The following is a 23,683-nucleotide window of genomic DNA, read 5'->3' on the forward strand; positions in this document are numbered from 1 at the left end:
AGCCCCCTAGTCCAAGCTTCTGTTTTCTATCTTTTACTACACAGTGGTCTCCTAACTGGCCCTTTTGTATCCCTTCTTGCCTTAGCCAGTCCATTCTGTCCACGGTAGCCAAAGGATTCTTTTCAAGATGTAAATATGAACATCTCATTTCCTGCTGAAAACCCTTCAATAACTTCCATCTCTCACAGGATAGTCCAGCATCTTTAGCAATACCTGTTAAAGCCCACAAGGCCTGACCTCCTCCATCTCTCCAGCCACTCTTCACAATACTTCCTTATGAACCCCTCACAGCCCCAACATCCTGCCTGCCAGTCCTTTTGCTTGACTACCCTTACCTATCCTGTAGCTCCCAGATACTTCCTGAGGGGAGTTGTCCTACCTTCCAGCTTAGGTCCTCCTGGTTTATGTGCTCTCAGTACTATCATACCTCTCCTTCATTCCCCTTATCACAGTTTTATTTGCATATGCATTCATTTGATTATTTGATTCATAACTCTCTTACATACTGGTCTGGTAGCTCCGTGTATGTAGGGACCTCTGTTTTATTCATTTTGTTTACTTTGTTTATTATGTTCTACTCATTTTGCACATTATCTTGTACATAGTAGATACTCAATAAATATTTGTTAGATGAATGAACTTTCTTCTACGTAAGTATCAAATAATTACCCATGTTAGTTTATGAATTAAAAGAAATAAATTAAAAAAACCACTTCCTACTTTCAAACTATTTAAGGTGTAAAAACAAAATAAAGAGAACACATAAACATAAAGTATCCAGGTGAGTTGATTAAATATTGAAGGTTTTGGGTCAGGTTGGTAGAGATCTGGAATGTCCCATCCTATCCCCAGCTACCACTAGCAACTGTATCACCAGCTCCCCAAATTCTCCCTAGCCCTAGAATCGAAAATTTCTAGTGGGCAGGGACCTTCTCTACTTTTGTTCTATAAACATCAGTACCCACTGTACTGTTATACCCGTAAGAATGCTAAATAACATAGCAGAATATACTAATATATTAATAAATATACATATTAAGATGTTGAATCTACCAGTCATTAACAAAAATATTTTATTTTTTTAAAAAGGAAGATGTGCTAGCAAAGGAAGTCAGTGTATGTTGGTAGGCTCACGGTACCCTTTTGGCCTTGCGATTCCCTTGGGAAATACAAATCTTGTTCCCCTTCACTCAGTTTTGTCTGTTCATGTGTGTCAGTGTGACGTGCCCATCTCCTTTCTCAGGTCTTCCAGAGGCGGAACACTGGGCAGCTAGATTTCTTCAAGCGTTGGCGGAGCTACGTGGAAGGCTTTGGAGACCCCCTGAAGGAGTTCTGGCTTGGTATGATCTGCAGGAATAGAGGAGGGAACAGTTCTGGAGGGTCAGGCAGCTCACAGCACTTGGGGAGAGGTCCGGGTGACACAGGCCTTCTGAGGAACCTGCAGAACACAGTGTTTAGTGAGGTCACGTCACTGTGAGGGTTGTCATAGGCTCTGGATTTGTGAAAGGGTGTGTGTGTGTGGAGGGGGGAATTGCCACAAGGTGGTTTGTATATGTATCTAAGCCCTAGGGGATCTCTCTGGAGCCTGAACTTCTTAGAAACCACAGTAGCAAGAGAATAGTTGATTGATTGGGATTCTGGGCTATTGAGATTCTGCTAGTAGTGTCAGGTTTCATGGACACTGTTTAGCTCCTTTCCCTATCCCCTGCCCTATTCTGGAACAGATGCTCAAGGCGAGTGAAATAACCAAAAGTATCAACTAGGAAATAAGGAATTACGAAATCATAATCTGGATTTTCAGAGTCTGATAGAGTTGATGATGTTCGTGGTTTGCTTGGTACCAGATCTCTTTGGAGATCTTCAAGTGAGTAGTTAATCTGCTCTCCTACTTAATGAGGTGGTGGATAATAAACATAACTGCTTCTGTTTTAGAGGGATGGAGTCAAGGAGGCAGGTTTATCTCTTGATTACTCTCCAGTACCCCCTTCCATGGGACACAATGTGTATGGTTTCCATACACATTAGCATGACTGTGCCAAAGAAATAATAGGATGAGAAAATGAGCCCACTCTCAAAAGAGGTATTGGGAAGGCACCTCATTAGTAGAGGTGATGAAAGGCTAAGGAGACTTTTGGTCTTGAAAGTCTCAGATGCAAATGGTGTGCACTCACATCCACCAGTTGATCGGTTACTGAGATCCCATTCCTTATTTTTAGGACTTGACAAGCTACACAATCTCACCACCGGCACTCCTACCCGGTATGAGGTGAGAGTGGATTTACAGACTGCCAATGAATCTGCCTATGCTGTGTATGATTTATTCCAAGTGGCCTCCAGCAAGGAGCGGTATAAGCTAACAGTTGGGAAATACAGAGGCACAGCAGGTAAGAAAAAATGTCTTTTGCTGTCTGTGGTTAAGGATTGGTTTGCCAAGGATCTGAAGGGTAGAACATTGTTCTCCTTGACAATCAAGTCCCTACTCTCTGCAGGGAGCTGGGGTGGACAAAGTAGTTAAGGCAGTCCTTGAATATCATAAGACCAGAATTTTGTACCTTGTACATTGGTGCTTCTCCCTCCCGGAACTCTCCAAATTCAGGCTGTTGCACATTACCTGATAAACCCATGTTATGAGCTGTTTCATGGTGCCTGCCAACTCCCACTAAGCTTTAGCAGCACAGCTGCCTTCTTTGTCTGCACAGCAGAGTTTGTGTTATTATTTAAACACTTTTGGCATTCTGCCTTAAACAAAGAGCAGAATGAAGGTGTTGATTCAAGTGAGAAGAAGTGTAGTCTCGTTAACTTAATACATTTGCAACAACACAGAGACTAGCAGTTGAGTTGAGTATGGGCACTCGTTAGCCTCCATTAGGTGTTTGCTGGATTTAAGTCAGTTGATGGTGTGTTCAGTTGTAAAAATAAAGTACAAAATTAACCTACGTGACTGAAATGTTGGAATTATGCCATTGAATATGGTAAGAGGGAAGTGTGGTTAGTGTTTTAATACTATATTTTAAGCTTATTTCATAGTTTTTAAACCCTAACAATCCTAACATAGATTGCTTGACTTTTGCATGCTTTTGACTTTGATAAAACTATGTTGGAATGGGTTATAAGCACAAGTATACCAACCATATAAAACGTGGTCTTTTTTCCCCTTAGCCTCACATGTAAATAGATGAGTAACAATATGAGATAAATTTTGCAGAGAATCAAGTAGTTAGGAAAGTAAAGAGCTACAGGAGTGTATAGAAGGTGTCTTTGCTGAGAACTGGAGCGACTGAAGGAAGCTTCTGCAGGGCAGCGTGTGGGAGTTGGGTCTGAACGAGGGTAGAATGTAGATAGGAGGAAAGGAAGATATACTTCAGGCCTGGGGAGATCGATGGACAAGCAAGCACTGTGCAGAGGCCAGGAGAATGGGGTGCACTGCTGAAGCCTTGCAAGCTCTCTCAACATCATCCACTCAAGTACCCTAACGGCAGACGACCCCATCAGCAGGTACTTCAGTGTGTCTGGGGCAGTGATCTCAAGTGGCTAACAGCCAGTGCAAAAAATCTCTGAGATCTTATAATCTCTCCACAGAACCTGGCACAGAGTTGGGTAAGCTAAAAAGAATGAAATTTTTAGCAGGACTTTGATATGTAATTTTCTGGATGTTTTCACTCTTAGAGAATAGTCTCTGACACCCAAACAATTTCTAGAGGGATCAGTGAAATGGTGAGTTTGGCGACATGGAGACATCGTAGGAGGCAAAGACAAAAAGGAGGAGGAGTAGACATGGGAGAGCTGTTTCAGGATTCTGAGGAGGGGTTGGGTGAGAACAAGAGTGCAAATAATTGTTGCGGGGGTTAAAAAAACAATCCTTGAAAAAAAACAGGCTCAGCAGTGGAAAAGCCTGTACTACTTTAGATTCTGCCGCTTCTCTCATCAGTGGTCCTGGTTCTCCATTGGCTAGCAGCAGATTGGCTTTTATACTGACCTACATCCACTCAAAGTGTAACATAAAACACAGAAGTTCAGGCACAGGAGAAAGACAGTTAAAATACAACTGGGAAACAGAGATAGCTATTCATATGATCCTAAAGATATTAACTGAATTGGGGGGGGGGGGGAGGTATTATCTACAGATGCCATTTTATGGGACCGAGCACTCTGCCCACTCTATTTATTTATTTATTTTATTCCTATCTCTAAATAAGATCAGACTACATTCCCGACAGCTTGTTCCAGGATCTCGCAACCCTTTGGTGTGATGAGGTGCATGCGTTCCAGTCTCCTGTAGATGCCTTGAGCCTCCTTCTGAGACCTTGTGGACATGGAGCACGTCTGGTCATCCCTTTTGTCCCAGATAACCCATTCACTCTTCTTGACTGCAGTGCTCAGTTACCCTCGGTCTTGCTTTCCAGGGTAGAGTCCCAGCCTTTGGACGCTTCATTCATGGGACCTTCCTCTGACGAGGTTATGAAGTTGAGGCATTTCCCTTTGCCACCGCACCGCCTCTCTCCCCAGTACCCAGTGCCCTCTCTGGCCTCCTGGTTGGGGGGCCGCACTCAGGCCTGTCTTCCCAGATGGTCTCCCAGCCTGCTCATTCACTTCTCCTCTACCAGTAAACTTGATCTTTTTTGAAGGCCTTAAGATAATCTGGTAAACGTGAAACCGGGTGAAAGAAGTCAATGTATTCATGACTTAAGGTGATCCTGCTTTCAGGTCCTGTGGTCTGGGGATTCTCGCTGCTCTGAGGTTGCTCAGGCCAATAATGTAGGTCAGTGGAGGTTGTGGTTTTTAGTAGGAGGCCTGGGAAAACTCAAACCACACAGCATGTAGACAGCGATCTTGTCTTCCCACGTGGACCATCGTTCCTGCTTTTAAATTCTGAATTACAATGGCAAAGGCAGGGTTGGCAGAGGTTCATTTTCCCTGAATTTTTGAAATTTAGGGAGCTTCTGGCTACTCGTGTTCTAGATGATGAGGCAATGTTTAGAGACATGGCATTCAAATAGAATATGAGCATTTTGTTATCTCTGTGTGTACGTGCCAGCTCTCTCCAGTTTTTTCTTGAATATATTGTTCTAGTTTGCTAGCTGCCGGAATGCAATATACCAGAATCAGAATGGCTTTTAAAAGGGGGAATTTAATGAGTTGCTAGTTTACAGTTCTAAGGTCGAGAAATTGTCCCAATTAAAACAAGCCTATAGAAATGTCCAATCTAAGGCATCCATCCAGGGAAGGATACCTTGGTTCAAAAGGCCAATGAAGTTCAGGGTTTCTCTCTCAGTGAGAAGGCACATGGCAAACACAGTCAGGGCTTCTCTCTCAGCTGGAAGGGCACATGGTGAACATGGCATCATCTGTTAACTTTCTCTCCTGGCTTCTGGTTTCATGAAGCTCCCCAGGAGGCGTTTTCCTTCTTTATCTTCAAGGTCGCTGGCTGGTGGACTCTGCTCCGTGGTGCTGCAGCATTCTCTGCTCTCTCTGAATCTCTTTCTCTAAAATGTTTCCTTTTTTATAGGACTCCAATAAACCAATCAAGACCCACCCAAGTGAGTGGAGACATGTCATCACCTAATCCAGTTTAACAACTACTCTTGACTAAATCACATCATCCAGGGAGATGATCTCATTACAGTTTCAAACATACAGTATTGAATAGGGATTATTCTACCTTTATGAAATGGGATTTTGATTAAAACATGTCTTTTCTAGGGGGCATACATCCTTTCAAACCAGCACATATATTTTATCAGTTTATTTTTAAAATAATTTTGTTGTAGTAACATGTAAATAACATAAAATTTGTCATTTTAACCATTTTTAAGTGTTACAATTCAGTGGTGTTAATTGCATGTACAATGTTGTACGACTGTCACCACCATCCATTACCAAAACAGAAACTCTACACTCATTGATCACTGATTCCTTCTACCCCCTTCTCCATCCTCTGAAAACCCTATTCTACTTTCTGTGTCTAGGAATTTCCCTATTCTAGATATCTCATATAAGTGGAATCATCCAATGTTTGTCTTTTTTGTGTCTGGCCTATTTCGCCAAATGTGATGTCTTCAAGGTACAGCCATGCTGCAGCTTGTATCACAACTTCCTTCTTCTTTATGGCTGAGTAATATTCCATTGTATAAATATACCACATTTTGTTGATCCATTCATCCATCAGTGGGCATGGGGGTGGGTCTTGTGAATAATGCTGCTATGAACATTGATGTACAGGCATCTCTCTGCGTCCCTGTTTTTAATTCTTTTGGATATAAACCTAGAAGTGGAGTTGCCGTGTCATATGGCAATTCTGTGTTTAGCTTTTGGAGGAAATGCCAGATGCTTCTTTGCTTCTAACTCTATTACAGCCCGGAAAAATGTACGACCCTGGGAGAAACATATGGTTTAAAACTTCTCCCCTGCCCAGACTGTCCTTGTGGGCCCTCAGTTTCCGACTTCCACTGAGGTCATGCCTGAAAGCGCATTCTCTCTCCGTGAAGGAAACTCTAGTGAGGTAATAGTGTGGCAATGTAGTTTTTGATTCTGAGTTCTGGAATGTATTTTTATGAACTGTAACTTCAGAGGCCATTCATCGTTCAGAGGTTATTATGAAAACATAAACACACTTTCATGAATGGGCATTGGAGCGGAATGACTTCTGTGGGCTAACCAATCATTGACAGCTGATTTCAAGTCCCACTTGTTGGGACTCAGTGGTGCTCAACCGGGGACACTACAACCCCGGGTGCCTGTGAGAATGTGACTGGGGAACCCCACTGGACCGCATTCACTGGGCTGGGGCTATAGAAATCAGCTGTCCTAAGTGAAGGATTATCCTGTCCCCCAAAGCCAGTGACTTTCTGTTGGGAAATACTGCAGGGGATTCCTTAACACTGGCACATAAAAAGAAAGAGAGAGAAAAAAAAAATTATTGGGTACATGGACAAAAGGTAACCATAGAAATGGCATAAATCAGGCTTCTCATCTGCTCTCAGGGTAGAAGACATCCAGCGTCCAGATACGTGATCCTTTGCCTGTGGGTGACTTTCAGGTGATGTGATGTTAATGGCTTCTTTTTATTGTGATGGCTCAGCTGCCAGGGCTCTTGTCTTTCCTTCCCCAGGGTGAGCTTAGGGAAGAGCACAGCTCTCAGAGTGACGTTTTGATGAGATGGTTGGTGACCAGCTCAGTGTCCCTACCCTAGGGTTGGGTTCTGCTGTTTTACTGGCCTGTCCTCAATACCCCCAACTCCCCATCTGAGAAAACCAGACTCCCACCCAAAGCCAATAGACCAGGAGTGAGGCACTTATCTCTGATAAAGGTTTTCTCCTAAAACTCAAAAGGGAAATAGTCTGACCAGCATCAGCTCAACTATTTTATCTCACTTAGGGAGATAAATGTAATCAGTCCAATCTCTCAGTTGGGGCCTGATGACCACAGCCACGTTATTTTTTGATTTATGAGTATATTCACTATCCTCACTCTGAACATTAGTAAGGCTTCAGTTTCTAGAGGGTAGAAAATCCATCTATGGGGGAGAAAAAACCTCCCGCATTCATGCCAAAACCTGATTCACCTTTCTTGACCCCACTGTCCAAGGTTAGATAACCACAGACAGATCTTTATGAAATAGCCTCTTTATAAACTCCTAGAAAACAGCTCTGGGAAGCTTCATATGCAAGTTAGGTGAGCTGTGCTCACTGCTTGAGTGTTGTTACTCAGGGGAGCTGTTGTGTGCTCCTTCAACCTGTAGTTAGCTGTCAGCAGGCACTCTGGAGGAGGAAATGTATGTGAATAAAGTGATTTACCTTCCTTTGATTGGAGAAAATGAGAGGGGACCAAGTTGTTTTGCTGTCTGTGTGGGTGTGGCCTAAATTGCCCATTTCTTGCTTCTCCTGCTTTTTCTGGGTTGGGCATAATGAATCCTCCACTGGAGCTCTGAGAGTCAGAGGGCAAATTAGAACCTTCCCTTCCCACAAGGTATCATCAACTCTTTATGTATCTGCATCTGCTGCCCGCCCAGCCCCAGATAAGCTCTTGGGGGCAAGGACCTCTTCATTTTTGTATTGCCAGAGCTAACCACAGTGTTGGTCCATGGCAGGCGTTCGGTAAGTGTTCCCTGAATAAATAAGTGAATGAAGGAAGAGGCCAGAGGTCCTCTAATATTACCTTGCATCACAATCATCTGGAGAGGTTGTTAGACAAGTGGAATAATATATATAAAGTTTTTAATACAGTCAAAGGGGGAAATATTAGGTTGTATACATGTTACTATAATAAAAATTTACCAAAAAAACAAAAAACAAAACAAAAACCAAAAGCCAAACCCATAGGACTGAATAACACAAACAGTAAACCCTAATGTAAAGCATGGACTATAGTTAATAGTAACAACTAAAATAATGTTCTTTCATCACTTGTGGCAAATGTATCACCCTAATGCTAGATGTTAATAATAGGGGGGTATATGGGAACTCTTTATTTTCTGCATGACTTTTCTGTAAATCTACAATTTCTCTAATTAAAAAAAAAAAAGCACAGATTGTGGGGTCTTACTCCAGAGTTTCTGCTTCTCTAGGTCAAGAGCCTACAGACCTACATTCTCTGGGGCCTGGGAATTTGCATTTCTAACGAGTTCGCACAGGAGGCTGATGCCGCTGGACCGGGCACCGCACTCTGAGGACGGTTGCTGCGGATTGTTAGGGAGGCCTCACCTTTGCTAGCGTGGTTGAAGCCCTCTGTTGAAAAAAGGAAGTCAGGGTGGGCCCTGGTGGCTCAGCAGGCAGAGTTCTTATCTGCCATGCCGGAGACCTGGGTTTGATTCCCGGTGCCTGCCCATGTTAAAAAAAAAAAGGAAGTCACAGGAGAATTGGTGACTCAGAAAGAACACTGAACTTGGAATTTGAGGACCAAGATATAAGTCCTGCCTCTGTCTTTTGTGGGTCCTGGGATCAGGAAAAGTCTCCAGAATCTAATCTTTGTGAATTTGTTTCCTCCTGGGACGAAGGCCTGCCCTACCCACCTTGCAGGTTGGTTGTGAGGATCAAAAGAGAATATATATGTGAAGATGATCAATAAACTTTGCATAAACAAAGATTTGATGCAAATTTAAGTGATTTTATTGTAAGAACAGAACCTGGTTAAGCTTGTCATTGCTATGTGTCCTTATTGCCTTTTTCGAGCTCACTAAAAAGGTAAACTTATAATATGATGACAAATAAGATGGGGAAATAGGATAAATGTAAGTTAAAATAACCAGAGCACATTTCCAGATGGAATATAACCAAGCCCTGAATTGCCTGTGTCCCCTGAAGGGTTCTGAGAGTTTGGTGAAATGTGCATATGTGTAAGGAGGCTGTATGGGAAGATCTGTGCAGGCTGGAGGCCAGAGGAAGCTTCTTCAGGCATGGGCTTGAGCCAGGCTTGGAGAGATGGTTAAGATTTGGATCAGTGAAGGACAGAGAGAAACCCAGTGAGCAGAGGCATGGAAGGGGCAGCTGTCTACTCCACAAGAGGAGGTGCCTTGACGGTAGGAAATGAGATTGTGCATAGGGTCAGTCAAGTTACAGACTTGTAAAGCCAGGATGAGTAATTTATCTCCACGTGGTGAGAAGGAGGATGTTGGGGGTGAGCTGATGAAAATGAATACTTAGTTTCAGAGGGGCTGGCAGCCAAGAAGCCAGAGAGAAGTCTGTTGTGTTCATTCAGGCCCAAAGAGATGAGAACCGGGCCTAGGGTTTCAGCCCATGGGGATAGACAGGAAGAGGTGGATGTGGGTGATTTACAGAAGGAAGGGCTTGATAGAGGTGCAGCGGATTCATCAGACATGACTCGGGGGTTTCAGGTCTGCATGGCTGGGAGAAGGTGGTACCATCAGCAGAGACGGGGAGGGTGGGATGGTGGTTAGCTTGTTTGGAGAGTGGTCGGGTGGTTTGGGGGGAGTTGATGAGCTTGGATTTGGATTGGGGTATTTGACATGACTGTGAAGTTTCCAGGTGAAAATGTTGGAGAAACAGACCTGAAGTTTAGTGGCAGCCCCAGAAAGAAAAACTGCTCAATGTCATATTCTCACAGTGGTCGTTTTGAGTAGAAGGGTTGACATAACTAGCATAGCTGGCTGAACTCTGGACATTTCATGTCTAGAATTTACCTGCCAGGCCTTCTTTTGGGCCAGAGCATGACCACACCCCATCCAGGGCTTAATGTTGGTTCTCTTGTCCATCTCTTCTCTCCCTCAGGGGATGCTCTCAGTTACCACAATGGGTGGAAGTTTACAACTTTTGACAGAGACAATGATATTGCCCTCAGCAACTGTGCCTTGACACATCATGGTGGCTGGTGGTACAAGAACTGCCACTTGACCAACCCCAATGGCCGATATGGGGAGACCAAGCACAGTGAGGTAAGTGACAGGGGAACATCTTTTTATGTCTCAGCCTCTACCTGCATGGAGCTCCCGAAGGGACTTCTCCAGGCTAGTTTTGCTGTTCTCCTCCCAATGCCTCCAATCAGGGCTGGAGAGTTTCAGTCCACACTGGGCAGTCTTGAGGTCGGGGCCTTCCCTGCGTGCCTTTTCCTTGGTTTTCCCACCTAGCTGGCGTGTACTTAGAGGCATATCAGTGGGAGCTCAGGCTGCTGCTGCTGTATCAAGACCCACCATCTCACTTTGCTGGTGCATACGCAGACGTTCCATAAACCTGTCTAGTTCTAATTCTCTTAAGACCTTTGATGACAGAAAATACAGCCTTTTCTGACTTACATCAGACTCATCCTTGGACCTAGTTTACCCAAAGCCACCCACATCCTGCCCAGTGCCTTGGGCTAAGGCATTCTCTCCATTTCACCTGTGTGCACGCCAGGGCTGAGTGTCCACCAGGGCTCCTTTCCTCTCCCTTGCTCTGCAACTGTCCTACCAATGATTTCTCAAACCTCCACGATCCGCATACATCATCCTGGCTGCTCATCATTAACCTACTCCCCCCAATGAACCCTCGGAGCCCCCATTCTGGGTCTTGGTCCTAGCCCTCAGGAAGCCCCTTCTCCCCAGAACTCCCCTTAGACGAATATTTCTGTGAATATCAGCCCATCTGAAGTACACACACATTTTGATTACTTTGGCCCTGCTGAGGCTGAGGGACTACGGGATCCTTATGTGATTTTTCAAAGGGAAGAAGGAGGAATTTCCCCCCAGGGAGATGAAGGAGGGCGCGCCCCTGAATCACGGTGGCAGCATGTGGGCTGACGTGGGAAGCCTGTGATCAGAGATCAGATATTTGAAATGAGCAGCCAGCATGCCCTAAACCATCCCCATATTTGCTAATAAAAGACATTCATCTGGTTAATGTGCTTTTCACAGTCTGCAAGGCATTTAGCTTCTTGTTTATTATTTACCTCACAAATTAAAATACATAAAATTGGTCACTTGGGCTCTTTATTGGCCAGGTTGCAAGGTTATTAAGTGAATTAAATATTATTGCGCTCACCAGTCAAAAGACATAAAATGAAATTTAGTCTTCAGCAGGCTATTTGTTACCCCAGAGCTAATATCGAAACAGTTTAAATTGAAAAAGATTTTACACAATTGGCCAATTAATATGCTTATTTTTGCCTTCTGTTTTTTTTGAAAGAGCAAGAGTGAGGCAGAGAGAAGTTGATCAAGTCTGGCCCGCCCCCATGCTCCCTGCCTGGGCTCACCCCCTCCTGCCCCCACTTGGTGGGCTTTGGAGCCACCAGCCTGCCTTACCCCGGCTGCCCAGCAGGGGGCAGAGAGTTTGAGATTCAGCCTTTGCCTCCTTAGCAGAACTCCCCGAGCCATCACTTGTCTCTGTCCCCTGAGCCGAAAGGGTGGTTTCACTGACAAAGATGCATTCCCTCGTAGCATAACCCACCCCACTCTCCTCCTGAATGACGCTTCTGATGTTGGCTTGTTGTTTTTTTTTCCATCTGTGTATAGGGGGTGAACTGGGAGCCGTGGAAAGGACACGAATTCTCCATTCCATTTGTGGAGTTGAAAATCCGCCCTCATGGCTACAGCAGTGGGCATGTTCTGGGAAGAAAGAAGCGGGCGCTAGGGGGGAAGGCAAGGGCATTCTGAAGGCCCGGTGGTGCCATCGTCGCGGGAGACAAGACCGGCTCTGGGTGGGACTGTGAAAGCTGGGATGGGGGGTGGGCAGCGGTGACCAGCTGATGGCAGTTTGAGGGATGCTCCTGGCCTCTAGTTCCCAAGAGCGCTGATGACCCGCAGGACCTCAGTAGTTCAAAGCCTGGCCCCAAGCTCGTGTCATCGAGCTTTCTGCCCTGTCACCTGCAGTTTTGCCCATGTGGTGTTATCTATACTGAAAATAGCACTAGTCGTACATTGTGGGTGGGGGAGATGGCACTGTACTGGACTAGCACGTTTCCAGTAGCAAATATATTGGATCGGGGCAAAAATCAAGAAATGAATCCTCCAGCACTTCACCAATTCGAAAGCTCTAGAAAACAAAACAAAGTAAAACAAAAAACTTTGATAATGCACATTATTTTCTCTAGAAAGAAGCACCAAAGAGGGGTTCTGGTTACCAGGGAGTCAGGGCTGAGGTGGCCTGATGCCATTATCTCCTATTCCCACTGGGTTTTGAGGAAAAAGTGTCGCTCTCCCCCTTTCCTTCAATTGCTGGTGCTATGACAAAGAATAACAACAAGAAGGGGCCAAGATGGATTTGCATTTAGCTAAATTCTGACTAGTATCCAGCATGCTAAGAAACCAAAGCTTCTACGTTATTGCTATTTTTAAGTGCCCCCTTTCCAGCCATTTGCATAATCACTTTCATAGATCTGCATATGTTGTGAATAAATTCTCACTCATTTCAACTCTAAGTCATTTGACTCTTTTGATAATTGGCACCTCCCAAAGACTCTTCTGTGACTCCCCTTCATGCCTGGTAGACCCACAGTCCCCCGCCCCCTCTGCTTCCCAGTCTGTCGGACCCCAGACCCCACTGAACTTGCCCACCTCTCTGAGAATTCCTATTTGAATGGAGACTTGGCAATGTCAGATCCTGTTTGCTTATTTTCCTGTCATTTTGGAAGGTTTTCTGTAGCAAATCCAGTGACTTAAATTCCTATTCAAGAAAAAAAAAAATAAACCACTTGATTAAAACACACACACACACACACACACACACAAATACTGCCTTGTGTTATTTTCCCCACATAAGTACACTTGAACTCTAAATTTCATCCAAGTGCAAGCAAGGTACAATTTGTCCATTACAATGGAATTTGGGTGGCTGTGGTCTGACTTTTGTGATGGCAAATAATGTTGCTTGGAAGGCAGAAGTGAATGCAGAGGGAGGTAAGTAGCCTAAAGGCTGCTGTCTGCTTCCAGGGCTGGGGTGTGTAGGTATAGCCCTGATTTCTCCTGCTTTTAACCTCTGGGTGAATGCCAAGCCATATTCCCGAAATAGTCTCTCTCTCAGTCTCACACACACACACACACTGAGCACAGCCATAGCTCCTTAGGTCTGGAAACCAGTGATCTGAACGAAGCACGGTATCAGTGATCATTACGAAATGTACTTGCATATCATTCAGTGATTCAAAAAGAATTTATTAAGTGTCTGCCTGCTCTGTACCAGGCAGTGTGCTAAGCACTGGGGAAACAGAGGTGGCCCTTGTATTAATGGAATGTGTGTGCTTTCATTCATTTGCTCATTCATTCAACACATATTGATTAGGCTCTATTAGGTGTCAGCTTCTATTCTCAGCACTAAACAGGACGAGATTCCTGTCCTGGTCTTATATTCTAGAGGTGGAAACTGACAACCAACGACAAAAAATACATATAATTTCTGGGAGTCATTAGTGCCGTGGAAGATAGCAGGATGAAGGGATGGAGGGTGGTGACCAACTGTGGAGGTGAGGAACAGTGTTTTTTTTTTTTAAAGGGGGACCTACAAACTTCCCCTTGAGGAGGAGATATGTTGGGGACCAGAGGCTAACCTAAGATGGCGATTGAGCCAACATGGCCACCCCGGCTGATGCAATGGCATCTATATAGTACAACAAGGTTCTTCACGGAAATAGGTTCCCGCCGGCACGAACTCCCCACCAATCATCTAACCAACCCTTCCCGCCGGCACGAACTCCCTCCTATCATAATGCTCCACAAACCCTACTTCCCTCCCCAAGTCGGTATATATACACCCGGCTTGCTTAATAAAATTTGCAGCTTGATCAGAATCCTGTCTTGCTGTCCTTCTTGCGTCTCTCTGTCCCATAGCCATTCTTCCCTCAGCAGGTGGCGGACCCCATTGACTGTCCTGCAGGTCGGGACAATTGGCGCCCAGCGTGGGGCTCAACCGCTAGCTGAGAGATAGAAGCGTCACACGCCGAAAAATGAGGAGGGCCCTCCCATAACCCCGGACTGCCACAGAGGTAACTCGCCTGTGAACGCAGCCCCAGCGACACTGCCTCGCGCCGACGGACGAACGAAGAGAAGAGCGAAGGATCACACAGTAAGTCACTTTCATTTTCATTTAAAAAATTCACTATGGGACAGGAATCTAGTACACATGAGCTTTACGTGAGACAATTAAAAGAAACCCTCAAGACGCGAGGAGCGAGAGTTAAGAAAAAGGACCTTAGAAATTTCTTTCAGTTTGTCTATCAAACCTGTCCATGGTTCCCTGCTGACGGGACCATAGACCAAAAATGCTGATCGAGAGTAGGAGATTGCTTAAAGGACTATTATAAAATTTTCGGGCTGGAAAAGGTACCAGTTACAACCTTCAATTATTGGCACTTAATCAATGAGGCCATAAAAACTTCCCCTTCAGATCCTAAAATACTAGAGCTTTGTAGAGAGGGAGAAAACGCCTTAAAAAATTCAGACCCTGAAATACTAAAGCTTGATCGCTCGCGCCGGTGCAGTCAAGATGGAGGAGTACGCCTGGGAACCTTGAGTCTAATATATAATAATTATTAAGTTAATGAATAAACTGCTGTTAAGAGTATGAAATTTGAGACTTCCTGGAAGATGGCGGCTTAGTAAGATGCGCGGATCTTAGTTTCTTCTCCAGGACAGCTACTAGGGGAGTAGAAACGATACAGAAAGCGCCCCAAGCCACAACAGAGATAAAAAAGACAGCGTACCCCATCCTGGAACGGCTGGCTGGCTGAGAGAAGCAGCTCGGGTGAGATCGCCGAGGCGCGCGGGCCTCACCGGGCGGGGCAGCAAGCAGCCGGAGTTACTCCCTTCCCCCTTCCCGGGCCGGCTGGGAGAATTGGAGAGGCGGTCCCCTGAAACCAAGGCAGCTGGCGCCCACACACGCGCAGCCCCCCGGACCAACTGAGAGAATTGGATCGGAAATCCCAGGCCGCGGAGAACAGTGACGGGTGGCGGAGGCCCCTTCCAAACCCATGACTCCCGGGGAACGTGCACTCTCTCGGGCGGGCCGCTGCCGCTGGCGCCCTCCCGCCATGCTTGTCGCCCAGGGCCGACTAGGAAATTCAGACGGGCTCTTTCCCGGGCTGCGGCGACCAGCAAGTATCCCTGCGTTCGGACCCCGGGCCGGCTCAAGCCGCTTCGGCTAGCGAACCCCCCCGGATGGCGAGAGTTTTCCAAAGTTTAAGGTCCCACAGCACCTTTTACTGGTACAAACGTGTGCCACGAGCGCCACCTACTGGGCAGGATAAGAAAAACAGAACCCAGAGATTTCACAGAAAAATCTTCCAAACTTTTGGATCCAATACCCAGGGAAATCTGTCTAAATGCGCAGACGCCAACAGAAGATAACGGATCACGCTCAAATAATTGAAAATATGGCCCAGTCAAAGGAACAAACCAATAGTTCAAATGAGATACAGGAGCTGAGACAACTAATGCTAAATATACGAACAGAAATGGAAAACCTCTTCAAAAACGAAATCGATAAATTGAGGGAGGACATGAAGAAGACATGGGCTGAACATAAAGAAGAAATAGAAAAACTGAAAAAACAAATCACAGAACTTACGGAAGTGAAGGACAAAGTAGAAAAGATAGAAAAAACAATGGATACCTACAATGATAGATTCAAAGAGACAGAAGATAGAATTAGTGATTTGGAGGATGGAACATCTGAATTCCAAAAACAAACAGAAACTATCGGGAAAAGAATGGAAAAATTTGAACAGAGTATCAGGGAACTCAAGGACAATATGAACCACACAAATATACGTGTTTTGGGTGTCCCAGAAGGAGAAGAGAAGGGAAAAGGAGGAGAAAAACTAATGGAAGAAATTTTCACTGAAAATTTCCCAACTCTTATGAAAGACCTAAAATTACAGATCCAAGAAGTGCAGCGCACCCCAAAGAGATTAGACCCAAATAGGTGTTCTCCAAGACACTTACTAGTTAGAATGTCAGAGGTCAAAGAGAAAGAGAGGATCTTGAAAGCAGCAAGAGAAAAACAATCCATCACACACAAGGGAAACCCAATAAGACTATGTGTAGATTTCTCAGCAGAAACCATGGAGGCTAGAAGACAGTGGGATGATATATTTAAATTACTAAAAGAGAAAAACTGCCAACCAAGACTCCTATTCCAGCAAAATTGTCCTTCAAAAATGAGGGAGAAATTAAAACATTCTCAGACAAAAAGTCACTGAGAGAATTTGTGACCAAGAGACCAGCTCTGCAAGAAATACTAAAGGGAGCACTAGAGTCAGAACCGAAAAGACAGAAGAGAGAGGTATGGAGAAGAGTGTAGAAAGAAGGAAAGTCAGATATGATATATATAATACAAAAGGCAAAATGGCAGAGGAAAATATTACCCAAACAGTAATAACACTAAATGTTAATGGACTGAATTCTCCAATCAAAAGACATAGATTGGCAGAATGGATTAAAAAACAGGATCCTTCTATATGCTGTCTACAGGAAACACATCTTAGACCCAAAGATAAACATAGGTTGAAAGTGAAAGGTTGGGAAAAGATATTTCATGCAAATAACAACCAGAAAATAGCAGGAGTGGCTATACTAATATCCAACAAGTTAGACTTCAAATGTAAAACAGTTAAAAGAGACAAAGAAGGACACTATATACTAATAAAAGGAACAATTAAACAAGAAGACATAACAATCATAAATATTTATGCACCGAACCAGAATGCCCCAAAATACATGAGGAATACACTGCAAACACTGAAAAGGGAAATAGACACATATACCATAATAGTTGGAGACTTCAATTCCCCACTCTCATCAATGGACAGAACATCTAGACAGAGGATCAATAAAGAAATAGAGAATCTGAATATTACTATAAAAGAGCTAGACTTAACAGACATTTATAGGACATTACATCCCACAACAGCAGGAGACACCTTTTTCTCAAGTGCTCATGGATCATTCTCAAAGATAGACCATATGCTGGGTCACAAAGCAAGTCTTAACAAATTTAAAAAGATTGAAATCATACACAACACTTTCTCGGATCATAAAGGAATGAAGTTGGAAATCAATAATAGGCGGAATGCCAGAAAATTCACAAATACGTGGAGGCTCAACAACACACTCTTAAACAACGAGTGGGTCAAAGAAGAAATTGCAAGAGAAATTAGTAAATACCTCGAGGCAAATGAAAATGAAAACACAACATATCAAAACTTATGGGATGCAGCAAAGGCAGTGCTAAGAGGGAAATTTATTGCCCTAAATGCCTATATCAGAAAAGAAGAAAAGGCAAAAATGCAGGAATTAACTGTTCAATTGGAAGAACTGGAGAAAGAACAGCAAAAAAATCCCAAAGCAAGCAAAAGGAAAGAAATAACAAAGATCAGAGCAGAAATAAATGAAATTGAAAATATGAAAACAGTAGAGAAAATCAATAAGACCAGAAGTTGGTTCTATGAGAAAATCAATGATTGACGGGCCCCTATCAAGATTGACAAAAAGAAGAAGAGAGAGGATGCAAATAAATAAGATCAGAAATGGAAGAGGAGACATAACTACTGACCTCACAGAAATAAAGGAGGTAATAACAGGATACTATGAACAACTTTACGCTAATAAATACAACAATTTAGATGAAATGGACGGGTTCCTGGAAAGACATGAACAACCAACTTTGACTCAAGAAGACATAGATGACCTCAACAAACCAATCACAAGTAAAGAAATTGAAATAGTCATTCAAAAGCTTCCTAAAAAGAAAAGTCCAGGACCAGATGGCTTCACATGTGAATTCTACCAAATGTTCCAGAAAGAATTAGTACCAATTCTCCTCAAACTCTTCAAAAAATCGAAGTGGAGGGAAAACTGCCTAATTCATTCTATGAAGCCAACATCACCCTCATACCAAAACCAGGCAAAGATATTACAAAAAAAGAAAACTACAGACCAATCTCTCTAATGAATACAGATGCAAAAATCCTCAATAAAATTCTAGCAAATTGTATCCAACAACACATTAAAAGAATTATACATCATGACCAAGTAGGATTCATCCCAGGTATGCAAGGATGGTTCAACATAAGAAAATCAATTAATGTAATATACCATATCAACAAATCAAAGCAGAAAAATCACATGATCATCTCAATTGATGCAGAGAAGGCATTCGACAAGATTCAACATCCTTTCCTGTTGAAAACACTTCAAAAGATAGGAATACAAGGGAACTTCCTTAAAATGATAGAGGGAATATATGAAAAACCCACAGCTAATATCATCCTCAATGGGGAAAAATTGAAAACTTTCCCCCTAAGATCAGGAACAAGACAAGGATGTCCACTATCACCACTATTATTCAACATTGTGTTGGAGGTTCTAGCCAGAGCAATTAGACAAGAAAAAGAAATACAAGGCATCAAAATTGGAAAGGAAGAAGTAAAACTATCACTGTTTGCAGACGATATGATACTATACGTCGAAAACCCGAAAAAATCCACAACAAAACTACTAGAGCTAATAAATGAGTACAGCAAAGTAGCAGGTTACAAGATCAACATTCAAAAATCTGTAGCATTTCTATACACTAGTAATGAACAAGCTGAGGGGGAAATCAAGAAACGAATCCCATTTACAATTGCAACTAAAAGAATAAAATACCTAGGAATAAATTTAACTAAAGAGACAAAAAACCTATATAAAGAAAACTACAAAAAACTGCTAAAAGAAATCACAGAAGACCTAAATAGATGGAAGGGCATACCGTGTTCATGGATTGGAAGACTAAATATAGTTAAGATGTCAATCCTACCTAAATTGATTTACAGATTCAATGCAATACCAATCAAAATCCCAACAACTTATTTTTCAGAAATAGAAAAACCAATAAGCAAATTTATCTGGAAGGGCAGGGTGCCCCGAATTGCTAAAAACATCTTGAGGAAAAAAAACGAAGCTGGAGGTCTCGCGCTGCCTGACTTTAAGGCATATTATGAAGCCACAGTGGTCAAAACAGCATGGTATTGGCATAAAGATAGATATATCGACCAATGGAATTGAATAGAGTGCTCAGATATAGACCCTCTCATCTATGGACATTTGATCTTTGATAAGGCAGTCAAGCCAACTCACCTGGGACAGAGCAGTCTCTTCAATAAATGGTGCCTAGAGAACTGGATATCCATATGCAAAAGAATGAAAGAAGACCCATCTCTCACACCCTATACAAAAGTTAACTCAAAATGGATCAAAGATCTAAACATTAGGTCTAAGACCATAAAACAGTTAGAGGAAAATGTAGGGAGATATCTTATGAATCTTACAACTGGAGGCGGTTTTATGGACCTTAAACCTAAAGCAAGAGCACTGAAGAAGGAAATAAATAAATGGGAACTCCTCAAAATTAAACACTTTTGTGCATCAAAGAACTTCATCAAGAAAGTAGAAAGACAGCCTTCACAATGGGAGATAATATTTGGAAATGATTTATCAGATAAAGGTCTAGTATCCAGAATTTATAAAGAGATTGTTCATCTCAACAACAAAAAGACAGCCAACCCAATTACAAAATGGGAAAAAGACTTGAACAGACACCTATCAGAAGAGGAAATACAAATGGCCAAAAGGCACATGAAAAGATGCTCAACGTCCCTGGCCATTAGAGAAATGCAAATCAAAACCACAATGAGATATCATCTCACACCCACCAGAATGGCCATTATCAACAAAACAGAAAATGACAAGTGCTGGAGAGGATGCGGAGAAAGAGGCACACTTATCCACTGTTGGTGGGAATGTCAAATGGTGCAACCACTGTGGAAGGCAGTTTGGCGGTTCCTCAAAAAGCTGAATATAGAATTGCCATACGACCCAGCAATACCATTGCTGGGAATATACTCAAAGGACTTAAGGGCAAAGGCACAAACGGACATTTGCACACCAATGTTTATAGCAGCGTTATTTACAATTGCAAAGAGATGGAAACAGCCAAAATGTCCATCAACAGAAGAGTGGCTAAACAAACTGTGGTATATACATACGATGGAATATTATGCAGCTTTAAGACAGGATAAACTTATGAAGCATGTAATAACATGGATGGACCTAGAGAACATTATGCTGAGTGAGTCTAGCCAAAAACTAAAGGACAAATACTGTATGGTCCCACTGATGTGAACAGACATTCGAGAATAAATTTGGAATATGTCCTTGATAACAGAGTCTAGCAGGAGGTAGAAACAGGGTAAGATAATGGCCAATTGGAGTTGAAGGGATACAGACGGTGTAACAGGACTAGATACAAAAACTCAAAAATGGACAGCACAATAATACCTAATTGTAAAGTAATCATGTTAAAACACTGAATGAAGCTGCATCTGAGCTATAGGTTTTTGTTTTGTTTTGTTTTGTTTTGTTTTGATTTTACTATTATTACTTTTATTTTTTTCTCTATATTAACATTCTATATCTTTTTCGGTTATGTTGCTAGTTCTTCTAAACCAATGCATATGTACTAAGAAATGATGATCATGCATCTATGTGATGATGTTAAGAATTAATGATTGCATATGTAGAATGGTATGAATCTAAATGTTGGGTTAATTTCTTTTTTTCCGTTAATTAAAAAAAAAAAAAAGAGAAGGGATAATTGGAGTTGAAGGGATACAGACTGTACAACGGGACTAGATATAAAAACTCAGAAATGGACAGCACAATACTACCCAATTGTAATGCAATTATGTTAAAACACTGAATGAAGCTGCATGTGAGGTATAGGTTTTTTTTTTTCTTTTTCTTTCTATTATTGTTTTAATTCTTATTCTGTTGTCTTTTTATTTCTTTTTCTAAATCGATGCAAATGTACTAAGAAATGATGAATATGCAACTATGTGATGTTATTAAGAATTACTGATTGTACATGTAGATTGGAATGATTTCTAATTGTTTTGTTAATTCTTTTTTTAATTAATAAAAAAAAAAAGAAATACTAAAGCTTTATAGAGAGGGTGAAAATGCCTTAAAAAATGCACGTCCCCTCTCCAGACCCCACTCAGAATGTAATTCTGTCACTATAGATATACCAAATGACACTGACCTCCAAGAAGATAAAACTCCCTATGCCGAAAAACCCCTCTCAGCTTTTAATAACCTCCCAGCCTTCCGACCCCCCCCATGTGCCATGTGCGCCACAACCTCCTCACCATTGCTATCCTATAATGCCCCGAGTTCCGCCCTTCCTGCCACAATATACAGCCTTGGAGGAAGCGGCCACTACGCTCAGAAACAGTGCCAATGCCTTTAATGAACTCTTTGCCCAAGAACAGGCCAGAGCTAACCGACAACAACTGCAAAATAATCACCTCCTTAACTCCCTGCAAACCGCCAGTCAGGCGCTCTCTTCTCTCTCTCTAATGACTAACCAAAATAAGCCCTCTAACCCCCACTGTGCCCACTACACTTTTCCGGTCCTCCCTAGCCAGCAAAAGGCAAGGTCAGAAGCTTCCGAGCCTCAGTCTGAACAGGAAAGCAGTGAGGAGGAAGGGAGTGAGAAAGCTAATGATGAGGACGAAATAAAATCCAAATGTAGCCGCGAGCATAGCTGCGAGCGGGAGGAAGCACCCCGAATCAATAAATACAAAAGGATTAATCTAAAATATTTGAAAGAACTAAAAAAAGCCATACATGATTATGGAGCAACTGCCCCTTTCACCCTGGCTTTGCTAGATAGTATTAGCGAAAAGGAACTCACTCCAAATGATTGGTCACAGCTCGGCAGAGCCACCCTATCAGGTGGCGATTTCCTGCTATGGAAAGCAGACTATGAGGAGCAGTGTAAAAAGTATGCTGAAGGCAATGTCTTAAAAGACAGCACAAAATCCTGGTCGTTAAAAAAGCTTCTAGGATCAAGTCCTTATCATCTTAATTCTACCCAAGCACAATATCCCCGAGGACTTGGTCTCCAGGTGCAGTCCGCCGCCATTAAAGCATGGAGGCTACTCCCTCAAAAAGGGCCTCTCACCTCCTCTTTATCAAAAATAGTTCAGGGCCCCAATGAGCCGTATACTGACTAACTCAGTCGGCTACAGACCGCAGCCCAGTGCATTCTTGGTGATCAAGAAAGCGAAAACGATTTTATCAAGCATCTCGCTTATGAAAATGCTAACACCGCCTGTCAGGCGGCAATCCGCCCTCGTAACAGTGACCTCTCCAATTATATTAAACTTTGTAACGGAATAAATCCTAATACTCTAGCAATATTAACTGTCTTACAAACTCGCCCTTAAAACAACGGCCCCACCTGTTTTAATTGTAACAAATCGGGTCATTATTCAAAAAATTGCCCCCTACGCATTATTTTTGAATAATGGAATATGGAATAAAGCCTAAACTAATATAATAAGTGCTGAGGGTTTGTAAAAATAGAAATTATGGTTAAAATCAAGAAAGATTTAATGAGTCTAAAATGACAATGTTTTCTTGAACTTTTAGCCTGTTATAATGAAAAGATATAAAAAGATTCTAAATAATTAGTTAGAAAGCAAAGAGTCTGTGTTTTATCAAAATAACTTATGTTAAGTTTTATCATGTTGTTATCTATATAAAAAATACTGATTTTCTCCTGGGTATCATTATACTGGCAAAAAGTGCTTCTTTTCTTGCCCTAAACCAGGTGGCTTAATCTATTAATCTAAGTACTATTACTATAAATGAATCTATTACTAGCTAAATCATATTCAAATCATATAAAAACCTATATTCCTTTAAGCCAAAATATCTTAAGGCTTTGTCCAATCTTTATATAAACTACATATGTATAAGCTAAATTTATCCTAAAATAACCATGGCTTATATTGGAAGCAGATCAGATTTGAGGGTTGAATGCAAGGAAAAAATATACTTGTGGAGTCTTTTTTGTTCACCTGATGTTGCCATTACATGCAACTGATATTGCTATCACATGACCTTGGTAAAAAATAGTTAAAATGTACACTCTAGCTGGGAGGACTGGCTATCCCCCCAGAAAGAGGTATACTTTAATAAAGATATCTAGGTCCCAGGAAGCTCCTCTTGGTCCCTAGCCAGTTCCCAGAGGACCCAACTGGGCCCCGTCATGTAAGCAAACCGAAATTTGGCCACTATTGTGAGAAAATACCATAAAAACTGCATGCAATAAATTTAAAATTAGCAAAAATGCACAACCAATTATAAAGAATCCACATTCCTGCATTCCTTTTAAATCAATCCAATGAATTCAATTTAAAAAAATCTGGTCATTTGTTA

General features: G+C 42.4%; 2 protein-coding genes across 7 annotated transcripts in view; one reads left to right on the plus strand and one right to left on the minus strand.

Annotated features, from left to right (window-relative positions):
* TNN (tenascin N) overlaps nucleotides 1-12,843 on the plus strand; it is a 90,609-nt gene extending 77,766 nt beyond the window's left edge. For all 3 annotated transcript variants that reach the window (XM_077157073.1, XM_077157071.1, XM_077157072.1), the window contains 4 exons: nucleotides 1,244-1,340; nucleotides 2,217-2,384; nucleotides 10,224-10,387; nucleotides 11,939-12,843. In XM_077157073.1, coding sequence (XP_077013188.1) covers nucleotides 1,244-1,340; nucleotides 2,217-2,384; nucleotides 10,224-10,387; nucleotides 11,939-12,079 — 570 coding nt within the window. In that variant the 3' untranslated portion in view covers nucleotides 12,080-12,843. The remainder of the gene's footprint in view (nucleotides 1-1,243; nucleotides 1,341-2,216; nucleotides 2,385-10,223; nucleotides 10,388-11,938) is intronic.
* Nucleotides 1,051-23,683, minus strand: part of KIAA0040 (KIAA0040 ortholog) — a 68,248-nt gene continuing 45,615 nt past the window's right edge. For 2 of the 4 annotated variants that reach the window (XM_077157078.1, XM_077157077.1), the window contains 2 exons: nucleotides 12,980-13,088; nucleotides 9,079-12,458 (listed from right to left, as the gene is read on the minus strand). The gene's annotated coding sequence lies outside the window, so the exon portion shown is untranslated. Of the gene's footprint in view, nucleotides 1,439-9,078; nucleotides 12,459-12,979; nucleotides 13,089-23,683 lie in introns of those variants that run through there. The other 2 variants (XM_077157075.1, XM_077157074.1) reach the window with 2 other exon arrangements.

The sequence above is a fragment of the Tamandua tetradactyla genome, chromosome 4 (assembly GCF_023851605.1).
Source record: "Tamandua tetradactyla isolate mTamTet1 chromosome 4, mTamTet1.pri, whole genome shotgun sequence".
NCBI classification, from domain to species: domain Eukaryota; kingdom Metazoa; phylum Chordata; class Mammalia; order Pilosa; family Myrmecophagidae; genus Tamandua; species Tamandua tetradactyla.